Here is a 21,494-nt window from a genome sequence, read left to right as displayed (position 1 = left end):
TAATGTCATGATGCCACACTTATTACTTTTTTGCGTTGCCAGACTAGTAGCACGAACTTGATTTAAGATTTGAAGAAAAAACAGTAATTATCATATCACTTATGAAGATGGATCCGTGCTGCAGAGTTGCTGGATTATATTAAGAGCATTTATCTTAAAAGCCAGAAGAAGTTTTCAACACTGTCCTTATTAAAAAGGGACTGTCAGCTTTAATTGTCACATTTCCCCAAAAAATCTTCCCGTGTTTTAGGCTTCTGAGTCATTCGTGGATCATTTTGTGAAGTATGTAAACACTAAAGACTTGAAGATTAAATAGTTTACTTCAATAACAAATCAGCTGCCTGTGGCAGCTATCACCCAAGGTGACTGCGAAGCAGCCCCTCATGAATAAGGTATGAGAGTTCAATCAAATCAATACTGAGCAAGAATCACAGCAGATGTGAAGGGTATATATGTCTCTGAGTTTATTTACCAAGGACCGCATGACGAAACCAGTGGGTAACCGCTCCGTCCACACATACAATGTAGTAAAATTAGGTACATCCATCACAACCAGATTAGCAACAAGATTGTGAATCTTCTAAGCTGCCTTAAATGTGGAGAAAACATTGGCTTCCATTAACTGTACTGTTCTGTACTGAAAATAGAGCGTCCCAGATTCTTTTATCATTACAGCACATTCACAAGTTTCAAAATTGGAAAGGGGGGGAGAGGTCTCGACAACTGCACGAACATTTTTTTTTTCTCTCTTTTGTTGCTTTTGTCCCAGGACTCAATGCATAGGAGTATACAGTTAGATAACAGTATTTCAACATTGTTTTACAAAGATTTATATGTTATAGGAAACACAAAAATAAAAATAATAACTGCACAGCAGTAAGAAAGGTCCTTTGTCGAGTATAGATAGTCATTTATCGTACACACTCTGAAATAGTTTTCGAAATACAGGGTGGGAAAATAAAACACCATTGGAACGGTTTTGAGCTATATTCATTCAGTCTACATAAGATTACACTTTTATCTTCAGACTAGTTTTGAATGCCTGACATTTTCAGGGGAAACCCCTGATCACACTGTTTTACATTTATTCATTTTGGCTTTTTTTTTGCCTTAGAGCCACCAAAATCCTAGTAAGCACACACCAACACCCAAAGAAAAAAAACGCACACAGTAATATTGCAACCATTACAGAAATCATACTGAAATGTCTTCAGCCTATTGGCACACACATGGCTGCAGCAGGGCATCTAGCATTTTAGACAGCACACATAAGATTACAATTTCCAAAACATTGCTGTTGTCTATAGCACTATCATCATTATCATAATCACCTAGGTTACTGACAGAATAATTTAGAATCAATATACATCTATCATCCTAGTCAATAAGGCACATTGTTGGTTAAAGAAAGGCTCTGAAAGAAGCTTCTTACGTCAGCTCTGTCAGTGAGAAAGGAGTCAGCGGTAAACAACAGCCGAGACGAGGATGGAATCTGCAGTTGGCACGCAATTAAGATCAAAAGCCTCCCCTGCTGATTTCAATTTACAGAGTGGCACTTTGCACTTGCACTGCAGTGGGTGGGCAGTGCCAAGTGCTGTTGGTTGGTGTGCCTGAACGCCACGCTGAGATGGCCGGCAGGCAGATTTGAGGTCTGTGGAAAAACCTCGCTGCAGCCAAGGCAGGCAGGAATCGTTAACATTCTAGGGTCTCTAGATCTCGCTCTGCTCCATCAACTGTACACATCTGTGATCAGATACAAAGAAGGACAATTGAATCATCTGTCAACAGCAAATCCTACAATTTGGGAATGTAGTTTAATGACCCAAGAAGTATCAAATCCTCATTCCATCCCTGTCTGCTCTCTGGTGTTGACATATCAATATCATAATTATCAAAGCACTTATGTACATGATTTAGCCCAACCTCCCAGAAATCATAAAAGCTCTAAAAGCTCTACAGTTTGTTCAGGACATACCGTTTAAAGTACCAACTGACAAATTACTACCATTGGCTAGATGCTATTTTATAGCTTTAGAGTCAAAACACTGGATCATTATTCTAACTACCGCAATTTGATAAGAAAAAAAATATATAGGCACACGCAAAAACAACAATAAAAAATCGAAAATGTAAAAATAACTGAAAATAAATCGAACATATTGCTGACCTGCTACTATATGACAAATAAAACAACTGTGGCTCATGGTGTACTGACATTATTGCAGGACAAATATGAGTGACACGGTTCCATGGCAGAGTAAATGGCTTCTAGTTAAATGAAAAGAAATTTCATTCAGTCATTAACTGACATTAAAATAGATATTACTCTACAAACGTCTTTCTGTGCTTTAGTTGAATAGGAATGTTTCATGGCACTGTACAATAAAGGGAGAACGTCTGTGCTATCATCAATTTCCACAAGCACAAGCGGTAATCCAGCAAATCTGCATCGAAATTAAAGGACTGAACTGAAATGTCTCTGAAACGACTGGTGACCTGTCATTCATATGAGCCTGCACATTGCAAGATCAACCAGCGTCCTGGAGAGGACCCTTTGGTCTCTGCTGTAAAACTTTTCTAGAGCACAAGCTCTAGAGTTTTACCAGTTATAGGGAGGGGGGGAGGGGGGTTCAAATGACAACAAAGCAGGCGCCACTTCACTCTGACGCCTGACAGTAGGCATCCTGTGTGTGTGTGTGTGCACGCAACATTCCCACACAGTCTCACATTCACATGATCAAATCTGGCAATCCTCCTCATTTCACAGGCATCGACAAACACACAAGCAGGCTAATAAAAACACTGTCGGCACCACAAGGTGATCCATTTAAAAAGATAATTTTTTTTTTTCCTTATAAAGCTTTTCGCATCAAGACCTCACACTAAAAAAAATATATAGTACAACTCTTAAATCCTTTTTTTTCTACACGAAGTGACATTTAACATCTGATTATCTCTCTCTCTCTGATGCCAGTTATCCACAGAAGGGCTTAATTCTCGGAGACTCCCGCGCTGCATTGTGGGAGCAATATTCAGTGAAGCACGAGTGAGCGCTCAGACCTCGAAGGTTTGGCAAGTGAGCCTTAAGGCGTACCTATAACAGCGCAACCCATCATTTTGTTCCCCATTTTTGCTCTCCATGTGCATTTAATTAGTCTCCGTTACTCCACAGAACTGAAAATTGCTCCAGGGCCAGGTTGTAAAGTATACAGTATCAAATTAGTCCCCTCTAACATTTCTAATTTTTATTTATTTCATTTTTTTATGCCCAGGAAAAAAAAGCCCCTTGAGTCACTGGCAATGTCCTTCTATTGTCTTCCCGCCCTTCAGTCGATTAGAGATCAGTCACTTTGTTTTCCAGGGCAGCAGCGATCTGGTTGAGCCGTGTGGTCAGATTTTTACTCCGGGCAGCCGGATCGTCCTCCAGTGATTTGATGATCTGAAATAAAAACAAAAACAAAAAGAAGAGTAAGAAAAGTCAGGAATAACACGCAGAGGAGAGATGAAAGAGCTGGAAGGACAGCATAAAAGGTGAAAGCTGAAATTTTCAGAACAAAAAAAAAAATGAGACAGGGGTAGAAAAAAAAAAAGGGCAAAGTGGGTGGAGAGGATGGTGGTATTTGACATGAACAGACACGTCATTTAAGCTGTTATTGTTGTGAGCAACACTTAGGGGAGACTGACAGCCCAATTTGATTATCCAACTTGTTCATTTGGATTTGTTTATCCATTTTCTGTGACCTCAAGAGGCAAAGCACAATGGACTCTTAAAAATCAATTCCCAGAACAATTTTCCATTTCACATCCCAGAGAAATGCTTTCAATTAAAATTTCACACTTCCTCTTTTCTGGTGTATCAGAATTGAAAGGAATAAAAAAAAAAAAAAAAAATATTGCAGGCAGTAGTGCATACAGTGGAATAGCCTCCTTTGGGTGCGATAAGAATGAGAAGAGCCTCTTACCTCATCATAGTATTTGCTGGCATACTGGTAAAGCTGATGAAGAGCCACTTGTGTGTTCAGTTTGCTTGTGTGAGACTGCAAATGATGAATGACAATTTAAAGGTTGGGGATGCAATAAATGAAACCATAGACTTGCAAATAGATAAATGGAGCCCTTTTTGTTTCCTCATGTAAACAAAACATCCATAAATCTACATTCTATATCATATTTTCCAGCAATACCCATTATTTTTCATAATAAATTACATAACTAGAAGGACATAGGAGATTAGATGCACAATAAAAACATATATTCCATTTCTATGGCATTTCAATTTTTTTTAGATAAGATCCATAAGTCAATAAATTATGTTGACGACACACCATATAGTGGAAACGTCAAATTTATTCTAAACTACTATTAAACTTAAACTATTAAACAAGTGGCAACCATGGTAACCACTTGTGTCTCCATATCAACACCATCTGAATGGCAAAGAAAATGACAGCTGTGTTTCTCACCCGTGACACCTCTGCCAAATGAGTGTTCATGTCCTGGTCACTGACGGGTACCATCAGCCTGATGTCCTTGTAGTAGCTGCACACACGGAGAGGGCAAGAGGGGATATCTTAAAAAGGCCCCGGAATACTCTGGAGAACATTTCGAGGCACTCCAAGTAAAGGCAGTACTTACTCGTCCACCATCTTCTTATAGGTGGAGATCTCCTTTGCATAGAGCAACTTGTTACTTGGAGAGTCCTGGAGAAAAACAAGAGCAAAAATGACAGCCCTTCAGAATGATTGACCTGTGACAGTCAAGCGTTCCAAGTGGACTGCACAAGAATGAAATTCTCATGCAGTTTAATCAAATAATCGTGTTTTCTCCCATTTTCCTTCTCGCGCCTTAACTTCATTCCCTCTGCCCTGTTGTCCTCCATCTCCCTTTGTTTAGCCATCACTCACCCGGCTGAGTTTGTGCTCGCTTTTGGTGCAAGCATCCATGAAGGTCTGAGCGATGACGGACAGTGAAGCGTCCACCACTTCAGACACGTGAACGTCAAAGATGAAGTGGGGGTTCTTGAGGATGTTCACCCAGAACCTCAGAGGCAGGCTGCAAAATAGAAAAAATATATTTAATTTAAAAAAAAAAAATCAATATTGCTTTGCACTAGGGAAGGATAACGACAACAATCATTAATGACTTCATGTAAGTGTGGGGGACATTTCACTTGAGAGAGCAATTTCCTCAGGTGCAATTGAGTGCTGTACACAGTAATAATAGGGCTGGAGAAAAGACTTTCATCAGTAAGTGTCAGGTTTATTTAGAAAATTGCCTTTCATCTCTAGCTTTAGCCCCTTTTTGAAACATTGCTTTTTCAGAAAATTATTCGACGTAATCGATGAATCGATTTCTATTCCTATAATTCAACCAGAGTGATCTATTTAAGGTAAGTTTTTAATCAAATTAAGTCAACCTATACCATTATAAAATCAATTTAAAATGAAATAAATCGATTATATATTGGAAAATACCATTTAGATTGAGGCACGGTAAGCTTATTTCACTAAAAACGACAAAGTATATGACAGCGGACAACACTCACATGATGGAAGCAGAAATGATCAATCCATCATTCCAGTCTAATGTATGGAAACACTTTGAATTTAGCAAAGACCTGTGACCAAACTGTGGTAGAATGTTCTATTAATGTTCCCTTTGGGTCATTTTGATGTGGAAAAACAACAGCTGGCTGAACTTTATGGAAGTAAACTTGTTTGTTTGTACACATTTAATTTACACTTGATTATCTTGCAAGAAATACAAGGAATCTGGAAAACTTCACCTGCGCTGTTCAATACCCAGGTATTTCTCTTTGAGTCACACTGGTTAAAGATTTGGCTAAAGATCTCCTAGATTCATTTAAGGTCAGTGAATTGGATCGTCAACCTCAAATTATGTTATGATTCGAATTGTTGTTACACCCTAATTTTTCAGGTAAATAAAAATAACATTATGCTTTTTTTCATTAATAAAAAGAACTGTTAAAGTAATTTTAAAACTTTCAGGTTTAAGCCCCCCTAACGACATAAAGAATGAGCTAGATAATGTAATGCTCGATTGCTCATGCTAATTTCCCTTCTGAACTTCAAAACACGCTTCCTTCCAGTTTTATATCAACTGGAGAATTGACAAGATTGTCGAAAACACAACATTTTCCAAAAACTTTCCTTCACTGATCGGAGTGAAAGCCTCCCATCTGAGACACGGAACACAAACTGTGTAAAATTCATTCCCTTTTTTTTTTTTTTATATCTCTGAGCGAGGCTGCAGTAAGAACACAATAGAAGCAAAAATAGCAATATTGCAATAATCACAGAATTAATTTAGCTTGGGACATAATTACCATGTTTGTTTGTTGTTATGCTTTATACACACATTCATATTTAATACATGGCTCTCAGATGATTTGATAAACAGAACGGGTGGATGCAGAATGTGGCGCTGAGTGGAGTAAGTAATTAAATCGCTCATCTCCTGTCCTTGTGTTGGCGCTCTCTTGCCAGGCTCGCGTCAATCGCTGGCATCTACATGCAACACGTCGTCTTGTAAGCTTGAGCCTCAGCCAGTATGACACTAATTTATGCACTTAAATGCCACATGGGAGCACGAGGATTGCAAATGCAAACAAAGTAAGCTGGAACAGTGCATTTGTATTCAGATCTATCTAAGATAATAAGTTTTATTTCTTAGAGAGTTTGAACGTCACCAACGGTTTAAATTGGGGTTTTAATCAGACACGTAAAACATTTTGTGTCTGTCAAGGACAAATCTGTCAAATAAAATCTGTTTGACTACATTCAGACATTGTGTTTTATGTCTTTAATGGGAATTTTTTGAAATCAGAATTTTAGGAAAATTATATAAATGCACTTAAGTATCAGTGTCACAATTTACATTCTTTTCGTAAAAATTTACCACATTTTTGAGTGGAAAAAAATGGATAAAAATGGGTTCGGTGGTTTATAGAATTGGGTATTTTTTCTGATAACAAAGGTCAAGTAGATTTGGAGGGCTTGAACTGTTTTCTACATAAAACGTGTTTTTTAAAAAAAGTAGCTTTAAGTAATGTTGCATTGGAAATAGGATTAAAGGCAACATTTTGTTTGGAGATTTGGAATCATTTTCTTATTCTGATGGAAAATGTTTCCTGAATGATAGAAAAAGTGGTATTTTTGCCAAATTACAGGGGGGAAAAAAGATGGAAAAAAACCTACAAAAATTCAAACTAAAAAACAATATTTAGAAGTTGTCAAATACAGAATATTATTAGGTTTCTTTAACCAAGATTTGTTTTTAAGATTTCTGACCTCAAGAAAATTATCTTAACACAAATAAAGGAGGATTTCAACAAACATTGTCTTAAACAGCTGCCTTCTTGTCCAAGCTGAAGTTAATAAATCAACAAACACTACTCCCAGACTCCAACTATAAATGTTCATAAATCCAATTTCAGTTTATTTTATTCAGTTTATTTCTAAAGCAGTTTGCAACTATCTAAGCGCAAAAAAGAGGAAGTATACTTTTACATGAGTAAAACATGGACTTCATTGTCAGTGAGTGAAGTATGTACCTATTGGTCTTCCAGATGTGGATGGTCTCTTCATCCACATTGTTGTGTTTCAGAGCTTGTTCATCTAGGAAGTCAAAGAAATATTTGACAGCTGGTGGAACGACGGCGCCGGAGCACAACACACTGCGGAAGAAGTTATCCACAAACTGCTGAAGTGTTCCCTGCAAAGAAACACAAATAATTTGAAGCTAGAACAAATATCGAACTCGTGAAACGAAGCCATTTTATGCAACATGAGAGATATGCTGTTTTATAAGAAAGTAGTAGACGTTCCTTTTAAAAATTTGGGATTTGGTTTTTATTAAAAAACCAAAAACAATGGTTATGTTGATACAATGAGCAAGCCAAAAAGGAGAAATAATTATCTTTGCTGCCTACCTTGACTGAGAGAAGCCGCGTCAGATAGATCTCTGTAATTGCTTTGGTCATTGATTTGTCTTTTATGCTTCCTCTTTTTGATTTGAACTCATCCAGTTCCTCAGCTGGCCTCACCAAGTGAAACACTTTATCATCATCCAACAGAGCATTTCCTATTGGGGGGAAATAAAATAAAACGATTGTAACTTTCTTCTAATTACTGTTGCTATGGCCTATGCAGATTTCTATGAATTGTATTCACAGAATGGGAAAAGTGGGAGGGCGCTTCTTAACTAACTGTGAAACCCTAAAAAGAAATGCTAAATACGTCGTCTGAAATGAGGTTAAACTGAAAGAAAAGAAACAAAAACAAAGGAAGTGTTCTACACATAAAACAGCTTTATTTGCATGTTTAATGAGAGTGGGGATACTGAGAAAATCTCCCAGGAAACAAAAGAAAGGCATGGGTTCTGTGGGAGCACACGCAAATTTATAAAGTCTTTTTTTATAAAGTGTGCTGAGAAATACGTACGCTCTTCGTGGTTTTCCTGGTTTTGGTCATAGTTATGCAGCGTGTGCGACACTTTAGACAGAACAACTGTGGCGTTATCGCGAACCTGAAACACACACAAGTCCTCTGTTAGACAACAAACACAACAAAGCAAACACACTCGAGTTACCTTTGAGTGTAATAGGCTCTGTGATTGCACACAGCAGCCCCTTTATGTTTTCGGTGAACTAATTCAGGATCAATGAGCCTGAGTGGACATGGACAAGTGGGTCTTTACTGGGATATTTACGAGACATTTTCTCTGGCATCACCCCAATATTGATGCACGAAATACAGCGATTAACACTACTATGGTACGGCCGATAAATCCATAGAAGAAAGCCACTCATCTGTAAACAACTGTGAGACATCAGCAGGTGGAATCTAAGAAGGCAGAGAACCTTTGAGAGATGTAAATCTTCATAATCGAAAAGCAAGATGAGTGACCTTTTTCCCCAGAATGCCAAGAAGTACGTTAAACCTGCATGTTAAACTTTCCTTGAATCTCAGGTTTTTTACTTTCTTTTTAAAGATGTTTCTGTAAGAAATTACAAACTAGGTGGTACTTTTAATTTCACTTAACTTGTAGTTTTATTTCTTCTTAGCTTCTTTTGTTGTTTTAACAGGTTTTTTTTTTTAATATAACTGTATGCTTTTCTTTTTGTGCTAATTTCAAACAGGTAACTCTAAGCCAAATTAAATCAAAATGAGATAAAAACGCATATAAAATCATCTGCACTTATTGCAATGGTAAAAGCCACGTACATTGCAAAGATGTGAGTCTCAAACTGCCTGAGAAGGTGTGAAAGATTTCAGCGTCCATCCCTTCCATACACCCACATTACCACTCTGCTCCCTCATCAAACGCCTGGCTATTTTCAGGTCTCATTAAGGCTTTTTTTCCAGCAAGGCAACACAAGATGTCGGTACTTACATTGTAGTGTGCCAAAGTGTTAATGCGCCTCCACCTGCCTTCTTTCTGGGAGGTCAGGTCTAGATCTGACAAAATTTGGCCTGTTGAGCCTGGTCGCCACTCTGTAGGCAAAAAAAGGTAAAGTGTCACTTTTGAAATTTTCATTCTATTTTTAAACTTTACACAAACAGTCAACTGTTGGCTTGAAAACCCACTCCAAAGAAAATGGTGTTTTTGGTGTTTTTATCATGTTCCTTTTCTCGTGATGGAAGTCATAGACAAAGAAAATTGCATTTCTGAGTATCCTTTATCCAAATTGCTGTGAATCAGGAGCAGTTGAAAAAATGCAGTTTAAAAAAGAATGTAGACATGAAAGCCACAATCAGCAGGCCACAAGCCCCCACTCCGACACATTCACTTGAAGACGACTAGATTCATGTATTTTTTTTCCTTGTCTGAGCTCGATATTTAGGTTGGGGTTTTGAGCAAGCAGTAGTGTAAACAGATGTATGATGGGCACCAACAATCCCGCTCATAACTCAAACCCAAATTTCTGATGAACTCCTGTCACTCTGCAGAAACTATGTCCTAGAAAACAACACAAGTTTTTTTTATTTTACCAAAAAATAATCATAAGGATAATCATAAGTAGAAGACAACTGGGAACACTTTTACAATTGATCAAAGGATTTTTGAAGTGGGGCTTTAAGATATTCCAGTAATATTCCGATTTTGTACCGTGTTTGGAACACTAAGAAAATTCAAAATCATTTTGAAAAACTGATTCACTATCCAACATTTTCTGCATCATCTCTGACATACTGCATGTTTCACTTACAAGAAGCACCCATTATGAGGGAGTTATCTTTCCTATTTGCCATGAACTAAGAAGGATCTCGCTTATCTGAAATGTATAAAGAAATTAGATCTAATGCATGATGAATAAAAATAAAAAAAGCTTTGATGTTGGGGAGTGTTTTGGAGCTTTGAGCCTTTCAAGTCTGTTCCCAAAGGTTTCTAGCCAAACAAAACTTTTAAAGTTAGAAAATTCATTTAACTTGCTGACAATGATAAAAGTTCTGACATTTTATGAAGAAATGTTTTTAAAAAGATGTAGAAAAAATATAGTCAGAGGCACGATTAAAATGATCCCTCGTGTAATTAAGCAAGTCTTAAAGTAAAAAACATGACATTAAGCAGCTTCATCATTTAACAAAAGATAAGCCAAAGTGCAAAACGGGCCTGTGGAAATGATGAGTTAGTGACAACCTTATGCTGGAAATCAAAGCATATAATTAAGTGATGATCAGCGAGTGTGACCACCTCCTTAAAGCAAATGTTACTTGGCTGATCTGACATTCTGCGCTGGCACTATGTCATGCAGGAAAGATATTAGTAATGGTGGAAACCAAAAAAATGAAGAAGACTTAATCAGATTTATTTTTTCACCTCTGACCCGAAGTGTAATTCATTTCCAGCTTATAGACTTTGTAAGCTGTTGGATAATTTGCACTTGTGAGTCACTGAGAGGCTTGTAAACCGAAGACAAACCTAACAGTCTGTCAATGTCTCTGTTCACAGCGATCCGCATTTGGGTTATTTTGGTTGCACGAGTCCGTGTAATAAAACCACTTGAGGGTTTATGTAAGAACTACAGCAGAAATGAGACTTGTTTAGTGACACTGCACTGGTCTTGTAACCAGCAGATGGTAGACGGTAGGTACAGTCATAATCTGTGTCAGAAAAAGGCACAATGCTCCCTAGCTGTATGAAAGGTGAAAGGTGAACCGCAATAGAGCTAGGGAGCATTGAACCCTTTTTCAGTGCAATCTTGCATGTTTTTCTTTTTTTTAAAAAGCTCACCATGTTCTGCACCCTGATTGGTTGGAGACCTTACCATGTCTCCTTTACAGATTCATGCAGCTCTCCAAATCTATATAAATCTTCCCAACATCGCAATCAGATCTTCATTTTTTTCTCTTTTTATAATACTGCAAATTTCTGATGGTTTGAATGTTGAGAGTTTAAACAAGAGAGAAAAGTGTAAAAATGTTCAAGTCAGTGAGAAAAGTGTTTAAAGAGTGTAATGAAGATTTTAACATCTATAAAACATCTGTTATTCTACTTTATTTTTACTCCAGCGATAAACAAGGGAACACTGCTTGGCAAAAAAATAACGGCCAAATCATTGTAAATTAACTTGCTTGGTTGACCCTAAAAAAAAAAGGAGTTTTCCCTGTCACTAATATGACCACAGCTGACCTCAAATGTGTGTTTTTTTAAAAGCATCTATGTGTTGAGTTCTGCGTAAGTAAAGCTGTGGATGAGTTTCCTTTGTATAATATGACAACTAATTGACGTTTGTACCAAATGAACCATCCTGTCACAGGATGTCTTTTGGGAAAGGATCCTTGACTTCTTGAGAACACCTGAAACAAATTCAATTCAGTGCGTTTGTGTCTGTTGTCTCTCTCCTTAATGTTGCGCTCCTGTTACATTTCTTTGCTGAGGAGGTGTTAGTAAGATCTCAAAGGTCTTTGACAACAGCACTTGGAGAACCTAAACTAAACTGGTTTAGGCTCCCATTAGGGAGTCAGTAAAAGAATTTTTGTATCCTACAAAAACAATTCAATTTAAATTCTAAACTAAAGGTAAAACTAGTGAGATGTTACTTTTTAAACAGATTATATCAGCAAAAATACCTTGGCATGACACAAAATCAATGCCTTTTAGCTGGAACGCCTGTAAAGCATGGTGGTGGGGGTGAAATGACAGGTACCTTTTGGTAAATAGGTTCCCAGCGAAATTCCTTTTTGCTAATATAGTTTGAACATCCTATGCAGCAAGACAATGATTCCAATTGAATCAGCAAATATACAATGTACCTGTGGAATAAGATTGGATACATTGCAGAAAAGTTGCAGCTTTCTGCCCTGCAGAAATGCCGTGAGGGCATCCTGAGGGAGCTCTCTGCAAAGTACAATAAAGGAGGGAATAGTTGCAAAAAGTCTGATAGTGTAAAGAGTCTGATAAAACCACTCAGAAAATACCCTGAGGTCCAACTTAAAGACGGATCTACCATCTTCTGACACTTTGCATTATGTTGAGTTGTTACTGAAGAGCTATTAAAGGCGAGAACACGTTTTTTAAAAGCGTGCTTACATACATGGCCCTTCACACATGCCTATCAAATTAGAGTAACATGAAAAGAAGAAAAGTTTTTTCACAAGAATGCACTTCAGATTTGATCTGATTAATTCCGTCCAGGTCTGAAATAAGTTTTCATGTTGCCATCCTCAACATTGCCCTGTAACTGATCCATTACTCATTAGTAGATGAGATTTTTTTTACCCACCCAGAGTGACGCCGTCAGCCTTGGGGCGCTGGGAGTATGGCAGGTTCCTGTACACTTGCTCTATGATCTTCTCCTTCACTTGCGAGATGGTGTCACAGTTCAGTACCTTGACATACGTCACATCTAGGCCCTCACCTTGAACCAACACCTGCAAATTCTGGCAAGCAAGACACAGACGTACACATTAAGAATGGGTGGAGCTAAACTCAAGCAGCGCATGAAGAGCATGCAGAAATATTCAAACAGGTCAGAGCAACCAGCCTGCCACCCACACATGGCAAACTGTCTTGGGATGCTGTTGTTATGGCAACTGGGTTTCTGAACGTGCACACAAACATAGGCATTGCAGTGACACTTGACATGACCTTGGCTGGTTAATGACCAAAGCCCAGCAGGAGCCAACTCTGACCCTCCCTACCTCTCGCACTCTGTCAGCTCAGTTAGATAAAACTGACCACTCAACAGACTCAAATAAGGAGCAGCCAAACTGATCTGAACAGCAGCTTCGTGAGCTCATTTGCATTTGAAGTGAAAGTGAAGAGCCTGTTATGAATTGAAGCTGGTAGTAAACACTGCATCTGCTAGTGAAATTCGGCTTGTGTTTTTTTTCCTCGTCTAATTTAATCGCAGAAGGTGATCCATCACAACAGGAGACATGTAATTCGGTCTAATTTGATAATTGTCCTCAACAACGCCATTACCCATGGGTCTTTTTGTTTGTGTCGACTTTACCAGTAAAACAGCTGTGTTCAGATTAGCTTCCATTACGGAAACAAAATACCAGAATAAGACACAAAAGGCTTTTCCTGACTCCTGAAAGCTGCTTGAATGAATTCGGAGCATGTGCAGTTGGCAAGGTCAAGTAGAGGTTGTGTAGGTGGCTGGTGCTGGGTACTTGTGCGGATGGTAATTGTACATTCACCTAAACCGTATAGTGATGTCCCTCCCTGTAGTGAAATTAGTAGCCTTAGTCTATTTCACTCCGAGTACACTGACAAATCAGAAAAAATGAATGTCACACAAAGGGGGTCGGCCGCTTCAGGGTCTCTCTCCCTGCCATGTGTGGTTACCAAGGCAACGACACATACTTAAGAGTTTGTGCTGCTTGCCATGCAATCAGAAAGCAGCATGTGCAGCTTTTGGTGAGTGTTTCTGAATTTGTATGTAGGAGTGTGGCTGTGGTGGATGTGTGATTGTGTGCTTGTCATATTTGTGTAACTCACCAAAACCGAGTACTCTACATCATCCCCCAACAGGCCTGTGTCGTTGAGGGTGTACTTGGCTTTCTTGACTCTGGCGTCCACCGGCCCTTTTTCGATCTGGTGCTTGATGGCGCGGAACAGTTTGTACAAGGGCTCGCCTGCAGAGTCCTGGGGCACAAGAACAGAACACACTGTTTGCAGAGAGCTGTTCTAAAAATAAATAAAAAAGTTCTGACTCATGTCAAGAAACTAATTACCATGACTAACAACTCAGTAAAAAAGTGCAGAAATATTTTTCCCCACAAAACAAGAGACATGTAAAACCAATGTTACTACGTGTAAAACTGGAATGAAGATAAAGTATTGTCTAAAATTACAAAACTATTGTACAAAACTATTACACTCAAAGGAAAAATTGTTGTGAACCAGGAGCAGGAAAAAATGTCATTTAAAAAAGATAGTAGTTGTGATGTAGGTGCTACAATCGGCAGGCCACTACTCCGCTCCATTCAGATCCATCCACCTTTTAGGCCTGGGTGGGAATCTGGCTCAAAACTGTACAGCTCGATAGCTCCAATTTTGCTCACCAATTTTGTTGCACCGGTAATGTTAGGTTGGGGGTGTGAGGGGCTTTAAACTAGTGGGAGAGTGTAGGATGGGTAGTGAGGGTGGCCTTGCTCCGTTCCAGTGGTCCTCCCCATAGCTCAGAGGAAAATTTTTAATGAACAACAGTTGACCTGCAAAAACTATGTCCTCGAAAACAACACAGGTTTTTTATTTTGGCTAAAAATTATCAAAAGACCACTAAGAACTGTTGGAAAATAGATCAACAGATGTTAGGTATCAATTTATAGAAAAGCCTGATTTTATTCAACCCTTTAGATAGTTACCCCCCTAAGAACAGGAATTGGTAAACAAGTTTCAATCACAGGAGATGTGCTTCATTAAGCCAGAAGCAGAAATATCATAAGGGTTGGTTTCAGGTTTTTTTTCTCTTATATGATTCCTTTTTTTGAATGTTCGCTACAAGATTTCAAATGGAGCAGAGCAGGAGAAAACTGTTTGTGTTCCAGCTGATTGGAGAGCTGCCCAAATTCATAATACAGCACAAAGGAGGGACAACTAATTTTTGATCTAAGAAAGTGTAGAAAAAAAAAGTAAAAAGAAGATTTGATTGGTAACTCATAAATCCACAGAAAAATCAGAGAATACCAGCTCCATTTTTGTTTGTAATGGCGCTTTAAGGTTTCTTTACTATTCCTTTTAAAGTGATCTAGTTTGGAAAATGAACATGCTGTCTTTGGTGACTTCTTAAGTTCTATTTTTACACTGTTGACAGAGAGGCTGTTGCCTCCCCTAATTTAAACTCTTAAGCTGCATCAGCGCCTTGTAGACTTGCATGTACATAACTAGAAACGTGTGACGCAATGTGAAACATAGTTACATAAACCTTTTATTTGGTTTAAAGACAGAGCGTGAAATAGTATTGGAATATAATACCTCCATTTCAATAATGCAACTATATTCTAAGTAACTCCTATTTAATTTGTAATTTTAATGAAACTGTAGTTGGTCATATTTTGGGTTCTACATTCATACATCATTACAGGTTGTCCTATTACTACCCAACAGTACTGTACCAACCAAACACAAAAATATACAAGCTTTTGGTGCACATAGCAATAAAACCAAATTATTTAAACTCAAGTTGGTTTTGTGTATTTTCAAATGAAACAACAAATAAATAATGGTTATCTGAATGTTCGCTTTCATGGATTAATAAAGGCAATTTCAAAAACATTGTTACCTTTAAAAACTGGTAAAGGCAGATGGACATCCAGTTACACAGCATCCTTTCCACAACTGTCTCTGATCTAAAAGGTAAAAAAAAAAAAAAAAAGGCATGTATTTATCAACAATTTATAAAATCCTACACTCATGTGCTCAGAATAAATTTCCTAACAAGAATTTAAATGTAAAATTCATTGAAATATTTTTCAACTCATCAATTTGTGGGTTTAAAAAAGCAAACCACTCATCAAAGAAACAACAAAAACAATTACAACAAATCTTGAGAATGAGAGGACTGTTAACAAGTATCGTTTATTGTCCACTTATGTGTGTGTTGTGTCAGCATCAAGACATTTGAATTCAAAAGTCGTGTCAGCGGTCACTTGACAAATAACCCATCTTATTGTGAGATATCCACAGGCGGCTCTCATTGTTAGATCATGACATCCATAATTACATGTCTTGTACAAAGACGGGCTTGCGTTGGCCCAATGGGCTCATCAGCATAATGAGCTTCTTCGTTGGGGAATAATTAAGATGTGTACTTTCGTAGCTACAGCCTGTCTAAGTGCAGCAGATAGGTCAGACCACATGCAGTGGTCCTGAGCTAATGTTCTGACAAAAATGGGGAAGCAGAAGTCAGTGGAGGATTTGACAGTTATAAGAATATTAAAACAAACCAAAAAGTTTCAACATGTGACTTTTTAGAAAAACTATTTACTCTAATCAAACTAGACTGGTTTGATTGGAGTAAAAAAGACAGACTAAGGCCGAATTGGAATTGCTTCCCTACCCCCTCTGACTCCTCCCTATTGCTCAAATTGTAGGGGCATTTGAAGATGTAGTGGGGGTTTTTAAGGAGGAGGCATAGCGACTTAAAGCTGGCTATCCCTTTGCCACTAGGGTGATCCACATCACCTACGGAGAAACACATTTCTTCACGTGGGTGTACTCTAAAGGACAGACATTTACATTTAAATGTTAGTGTTGAGTTTTTGTTTTTGCACGACTTAAGTTATAAAACCGATATTATGTATTTTCCGAGCGCTGGGAGCTACACACTAATGTAGATGACCGGCCACTTCTGATGATGTCATCAAGCGGTAGTAATGAATTTGAAGAGTGTATTTTTTTTTTCCATATCGCTCCGCTTGGAGGGATAAATGTAGGAGAAGCCATAGGGGTAGGGAAACAATTTGGATTTGGCCTAATACCGCAAATAATAAAATATCATATGGCCGTAAATTACAATGAAAATTATGCATAATTTCAAAAAACAAAACTACAAATGGACTTCACAATGAAACAAAGACATCTCTTTCTATCATAATTGTCACACAACTAATGCAGTCTTCAAAATATTAAATAAGAGTTTGGGTGAATATCGATGGCAGAACTGAAGGTAGTCCACAGCTCAGTTGATGAAAGATCCTCTGATCTGTATTGATCTTATGAAAAATATATAGAAAAAAGAAGTACTGTAAAATGGCAATCTAGCACATTTGGAGGACAGCAGGGAGGGGTGAAGCTGGAGGAAGAGGAGGGGCACTGGAGAAGATAGAGCAGAAGTCTGCCTCTTCAAAGTTATCTACAGAAGTAATTGTAAAATTCAGCAGAAAGCAAGATAGCTATAGTAAGTGTCTATCTTAAATAAATCAATGTCCATCTGAAATTGCTGATACCATCAAAATAGAAATTCACATATGTGGACACTCATTTGAGATATAGATGAACATTTAAGGATCTGGGGGAAGGCTTCTTTACGAGCTTGAGACAAATTATTTTTAGCAATTTCTCCTTTTGCCCATTTGTGTGCAGCACACTGACCTGCGCAGCATGAGCTTGGGGTTCTTGCTGTGGACGTATTCTTCCATCAGCTCCAGCAGCAGAGTTCTCATGATATCAGTGTAGTATTCCAGCTTCCCATGCAGAGCCACTGTCAGCAGGGAGGCACAGTAAACCCTGGCCCTGGCATTGAAGTCATGACTGCGCTCGAGGGTGCGGATAAACTTAAAAAGAAAGAGGAAAAAAGGGAGCATAAATCAACACAAAAAAGGTGAATTAGTCTTTATGATAGTCTAAAACATAGAAGAAAATTCAGAACTGTGTACTTTAAAATCATAAATGACTAACATTAGTAAATAAAACATATTTTGGTTTTGTTCTAAAATACTGTGACTTTAAATTACTTTAATTAGTGGGAGAGGAGTCTACCCACACATGGAGTTTACACCTCAGAGTCTGTTTCTGTGCCAGCAATACCGGAATAACACGTCTCCCTTTTCTGTGACTTCCACACTTCTAATGCTGTACTCCATGAACCACAACATAACAGTTTTACACTCAAAGGATGGGAGCTTGAACCGAAAACAGATTCTCACAATATATCCACTGTGCTTAGGGCTGATGCTTAAACATTTAGTACAATTGTGAAGAATAAATCTTCAATAGGGGATTAAATGTGTTACCTATAGTGAACATGCAAGAAAAATGTTATAATAAAATAGCAGGGTAATGCCTCATACCTTATACATAGCACTGTTTCAATTAATAATAAAATCACTTGGAGATAAACACACAAAGAATGTTTACAGAAATGCAAGCTAATGCTTAGAGGCATTTGTGAAATACTGCACAAAAATTTAGTCTCTATTACAGCCAAAAATAAAAAGTTAAGAAATCATCACACTTTTGTAAAGTATCTAAAATTTAAAGAAATATCTTGCTGTCTGCTACTTTTAGCCTGCTGGTGAACCTTATGCTACGTTCACACTGGCCTCTGCAATGTGCATTCAAGTGACCACTTCCACTTAAAAGTCTAAACGTTTGTAAACGTATGTAAATTTATACGTCTTTTGGGCTTCTGCGTTTAAAACTCTCGTGCTCATGCCAAGCTACTCAATCAGTTTTCGGGCTCTACAGACAAAACGCGCAGCCATTTAAAGCGTGTTGAAAATTAAACCAGCTGACTAATCGGGGACATGGATTTGGTCGTGACGTATGGTTGGCGCCCTTTTTCAAGCACCTAAGTCCCAAACGCTTTAAAGTTTCTTATGGAGGAGAAAATAACAGTTGCAGTTTACGCTTGGAACTAACCAAGTCTTCCATATATCGGAAAAGAGCTGTGAAAGAAAAAGCTCTTGAGCAAGACCCACAAGATTTGCACCGTTTCCACCTTTTGCACCAAGCCTCTTCCAACTATGAGTACATGTGTTAGTATCAGGTACCGACAGTCCAATGGGAACACTACATGCTAAAAGCGCGTCCAAGAATGCACATTTAGCGCGTATTTAGGTGCATCATTACAAACAAACAAACAAACAAACAAAGATTGCTGAGTAAAGTGTTAAGTACATTAATGAGGAAGGTTTTAGAGTTGAGTAGGTTGGAAAACTGGTTCAGGGCGGCATTGACAGTATTTTTCCGAGCCTCTGGGATGTCCAGCTTCCCTGTGATCATGACATCGTTGGCGCCATCCTTTGAGGGCAGAAAAAAGACCCGGTCTGTGTAGGTTTTGTAGTCCAGAAAGGGGATTCCTCCTTCATTTAGGTCATTGGTGTGATCTTCCATCTCAATCATCAAGTCTACAAAATAAAAAAAAGCAAAACGAAAGCTTTATTGCGTTATACAAAAAGGGCTTTACTGTTCATCCCTCTATTACAAGAATTACAAGAAGTCGGTTTGTTTTTTAGCACATGTAGCGGTGTAGGGCTATGTCTTTATTACGTGTTACTAACAAGCGTAGGAGTTAGCGCAGTCCCATTAATGTTTTTCTTGACTATATCAGACTCGTTTTCTGCATGTTGCAAACAAGGTTGGCAGTTGAAGTCATTGTGAATGCGGTAACACTTCTATAATAGCAAACATGTAGTGTGTTACATTCCACAGTTACAGTGAACGCAGTTAATAAAGTCTGACTGACAGATGGAATTATCTCTGACTTGTTTGTCTCGCTTATAGTTCAGTGCACCTTACATATAACAAAACTTCAAAAAATTAACTATTTGTAAATTACATTCCGCTGCGTCTTATAGTGTGGAAAATATGGTAATACTGAATCTGCTACTTTAGTTCTGATTAACTGCCTAAGAACAACTTAAGCACATCACAACATGATCATGAGCTTCAGAGCATTTGAAATGCTTTTCATTTTTTGCAGCTGCACTGTCAGTACCAGTGAATTCCTTCTTGCAGCGGTCCCGTACACTCTCCTCCAGATTCTCCAGCTGGTGTTTCACCTTCTCATACTCCCTCTCTGCTTGTTGACTCTTTCTCCTGAACAGATGAGTAAAACATGCATTTCTGCTCCACAGTATAAACTGATTCTAAAATGAACAAGCTCTGTACAATTCAGATTTATTATTTTAAGTATTGTATGGCATGAAGTTGACCCAATTAAGCTTCAATCACCTGTAGCAGTACACAGATATAGTGATGATGAGCAGCATGGGTACAATGACCGCAGGGATGATGATGTAGAGAGACAAATCATTCTTTCTTTCGTATTGAACTGAGCCGGCCTTAAATTCCGATTTCCCAAACTTGATCTAGAAACAGAGCAACATCAGGTATTATAGTCAAAGATTTGCTTAAGCAATCCTAACTGCTAAAGACTGAACAGAGTAAAGGAGAAAACAGAACTTAAAACACATTTCAGCTGCTAATTTATTATATAATAAACAGTATTTCTATTATGTGGAAGTTCTGGGTCTGAACTGCTCAATTGTTGACTTGGATATAGAATATTTTTATTGGCCTGAGTCATATTTTTGGGAATTGATCAGTTACATTAGAAGACAAAAAAGAGCAGAATAAAATATTGTTTGGATAACATCTAGGTTTAAAAAAAATACCTTAAGAGAACTTTACAATTTTTATCTCAAAAGTTTTTACAGAACAGAATTTTGATATTTTTGCAGCATCATTAGTGTTACGTTAGGCACACATCAAGAAAAAAAATGTCAATAATAATGACTGGATCCTCTGACCCGTATATCAAGCTCTTTATTGGTGGATGTCTCGTTCCATGTGGCAGAAGTTTGAGACTCTTTGTCAGGTGGAACCAGGAACAGGTTGTCATCTCGAAGCACGGTGACGTCATACTTAACATCTCCCACATAGGCTTCAGTCTCTTTAACTGTCATAGCTTTTGAGAATCCTCGACCCTGCAGGGAGAGAGAAACTAAAATGTTAGGGGTGTTTTGATTGAAATACTTAAAAGAAACTACAAATAAACACATCTTGTGTCATCAAAAGGCCTAATTTTAATCTGATTTTGTGCATTCTGTTCTTTAACTTGTGATCTTGGTATCTATCCAATTATTATTACATTCATGTTCACTATTGAAGACATTTTTTTTTCCAAGCAATTGCAATGTAATAAAATCACTACAGATTTTCATTTTGAAAATCAGCAAATTTCTTAAAAAACAAACCTTCTACTGCCTAAAAGGATATTTTAAATCACCAATTTTAAATATTACATTAAATCAAATTCAGTTATATTTATAAAGGCCAGTATTACAGTTGTCTTACAAGCTACATTAGTAGTACAAAACATAAAAGCAGTTATTAAATAGCTACTATTGCTAAACTTAACTAAATAAACTAAACTAAACTGGGCATCCCTGCCCTTAGACCGTCCTTCTCGGTAAGGAAATACTCCTAAAAATAACAGATTTTCAGGAAAAAAAGGAGTACCTACTGTAAAAAGATAAGCGAGTATCTAAACAGCTAGTTAATGGCAGCATGTA

General features: G+C 37.9%; 1 protein-coding gene across 2 annotated transcripts in view; it reads right to left on the bottom strand.

Moving 5' to 3' along the window:
* Window positions 1-440: 440 nt before the first annotated feature.
* Window positions 441-21,494, bottom strand: part of LOC101169201 (plexin-B2) — a 121,062-nt gene continuing 100,008 nt past the window's right edge. For both annotated transcript variants that reach the window (XM_011475918.3, XM_020703861.2), the window contains 17 exons: window positions 20,730-20,906; window positions 20,152-20,288; window positions 19,916-20,016; window positions 19,096-19,325; window positions 17,569-17,750; window positions 15,758-15,824; window positions 13,972-14,118; window positions 12,749-12,905; window positions 9,415-9,515; window positions 8,463-8,547; window positions 7,952-8,103; window positions 7,574-7,734; window positions 4,905-5,052; window positions 4,636-4,700; window positions 4,464-4,539; window positions 3,963-4,037; window positions 441-3,439 (listed from right to left, as the gene is read on the bottom strand). In XM_011475918.3, coding sequence (XP_011474220.1) covers window positions 3,335-3,439; window positions 3,963-4,037; window positions 4,464-4,539; window positions 4,636-4,700; window positions 4,905-5,052; window positions 7,574-7,734; window positions 7,952-8,103; window positions 8,463-8,547; window positions 9,415-9,515; window positions 12,749-12,905; window positions 13,972-14,118; window positions 15,758-15,824; window positions 17,569-17,750; window positions 19,096-19,325; window positions 19,916-20,016; window positions 20,152-20,288; window positions 20,730-20,906 — 2,166 coding nt within the window. In that variant the 3' untranslated portion in view covers window positions 441-3,334. The remainder of the gene's footprint in view (window positions 3,440-3,962; window positions 4,038-4,463; window positions 4,540-4,635; window positions 4,701-4,904; window positions 5,053-7,573; window positions 7,735-7,951; window positions 8,104-8,462; window positions 8,548-9,414; window positions 9,516-12,748; window positions 12,906-13,971; window positions 14,119-15,757; window positions 15,825-17,568; window positions 17,751-19,095; window positions 19,326-19,915; window positions 20,017-20,151; window positions 20,289-20,729; window positions 20,907-21,494) is intronic.

The sequence above is a fragment of the Oryzias latipes genome, chromosome 6 (genome assembly GCF_002234675.1).
Source record: "Oryzias latipes chromosome 6, ASM223467v1".
NCBI lineage: Eukaryota > Metazoa > Chordata > Actinopteri > Beloniformes > Adrianichthyidae > Oryzias > Oryzias latipes.
The sequence above is the reverse complement of the archived record's forward strand: the minus strand, read 5'-3'. Positions and strand labels throughout refer to the sequence as shown.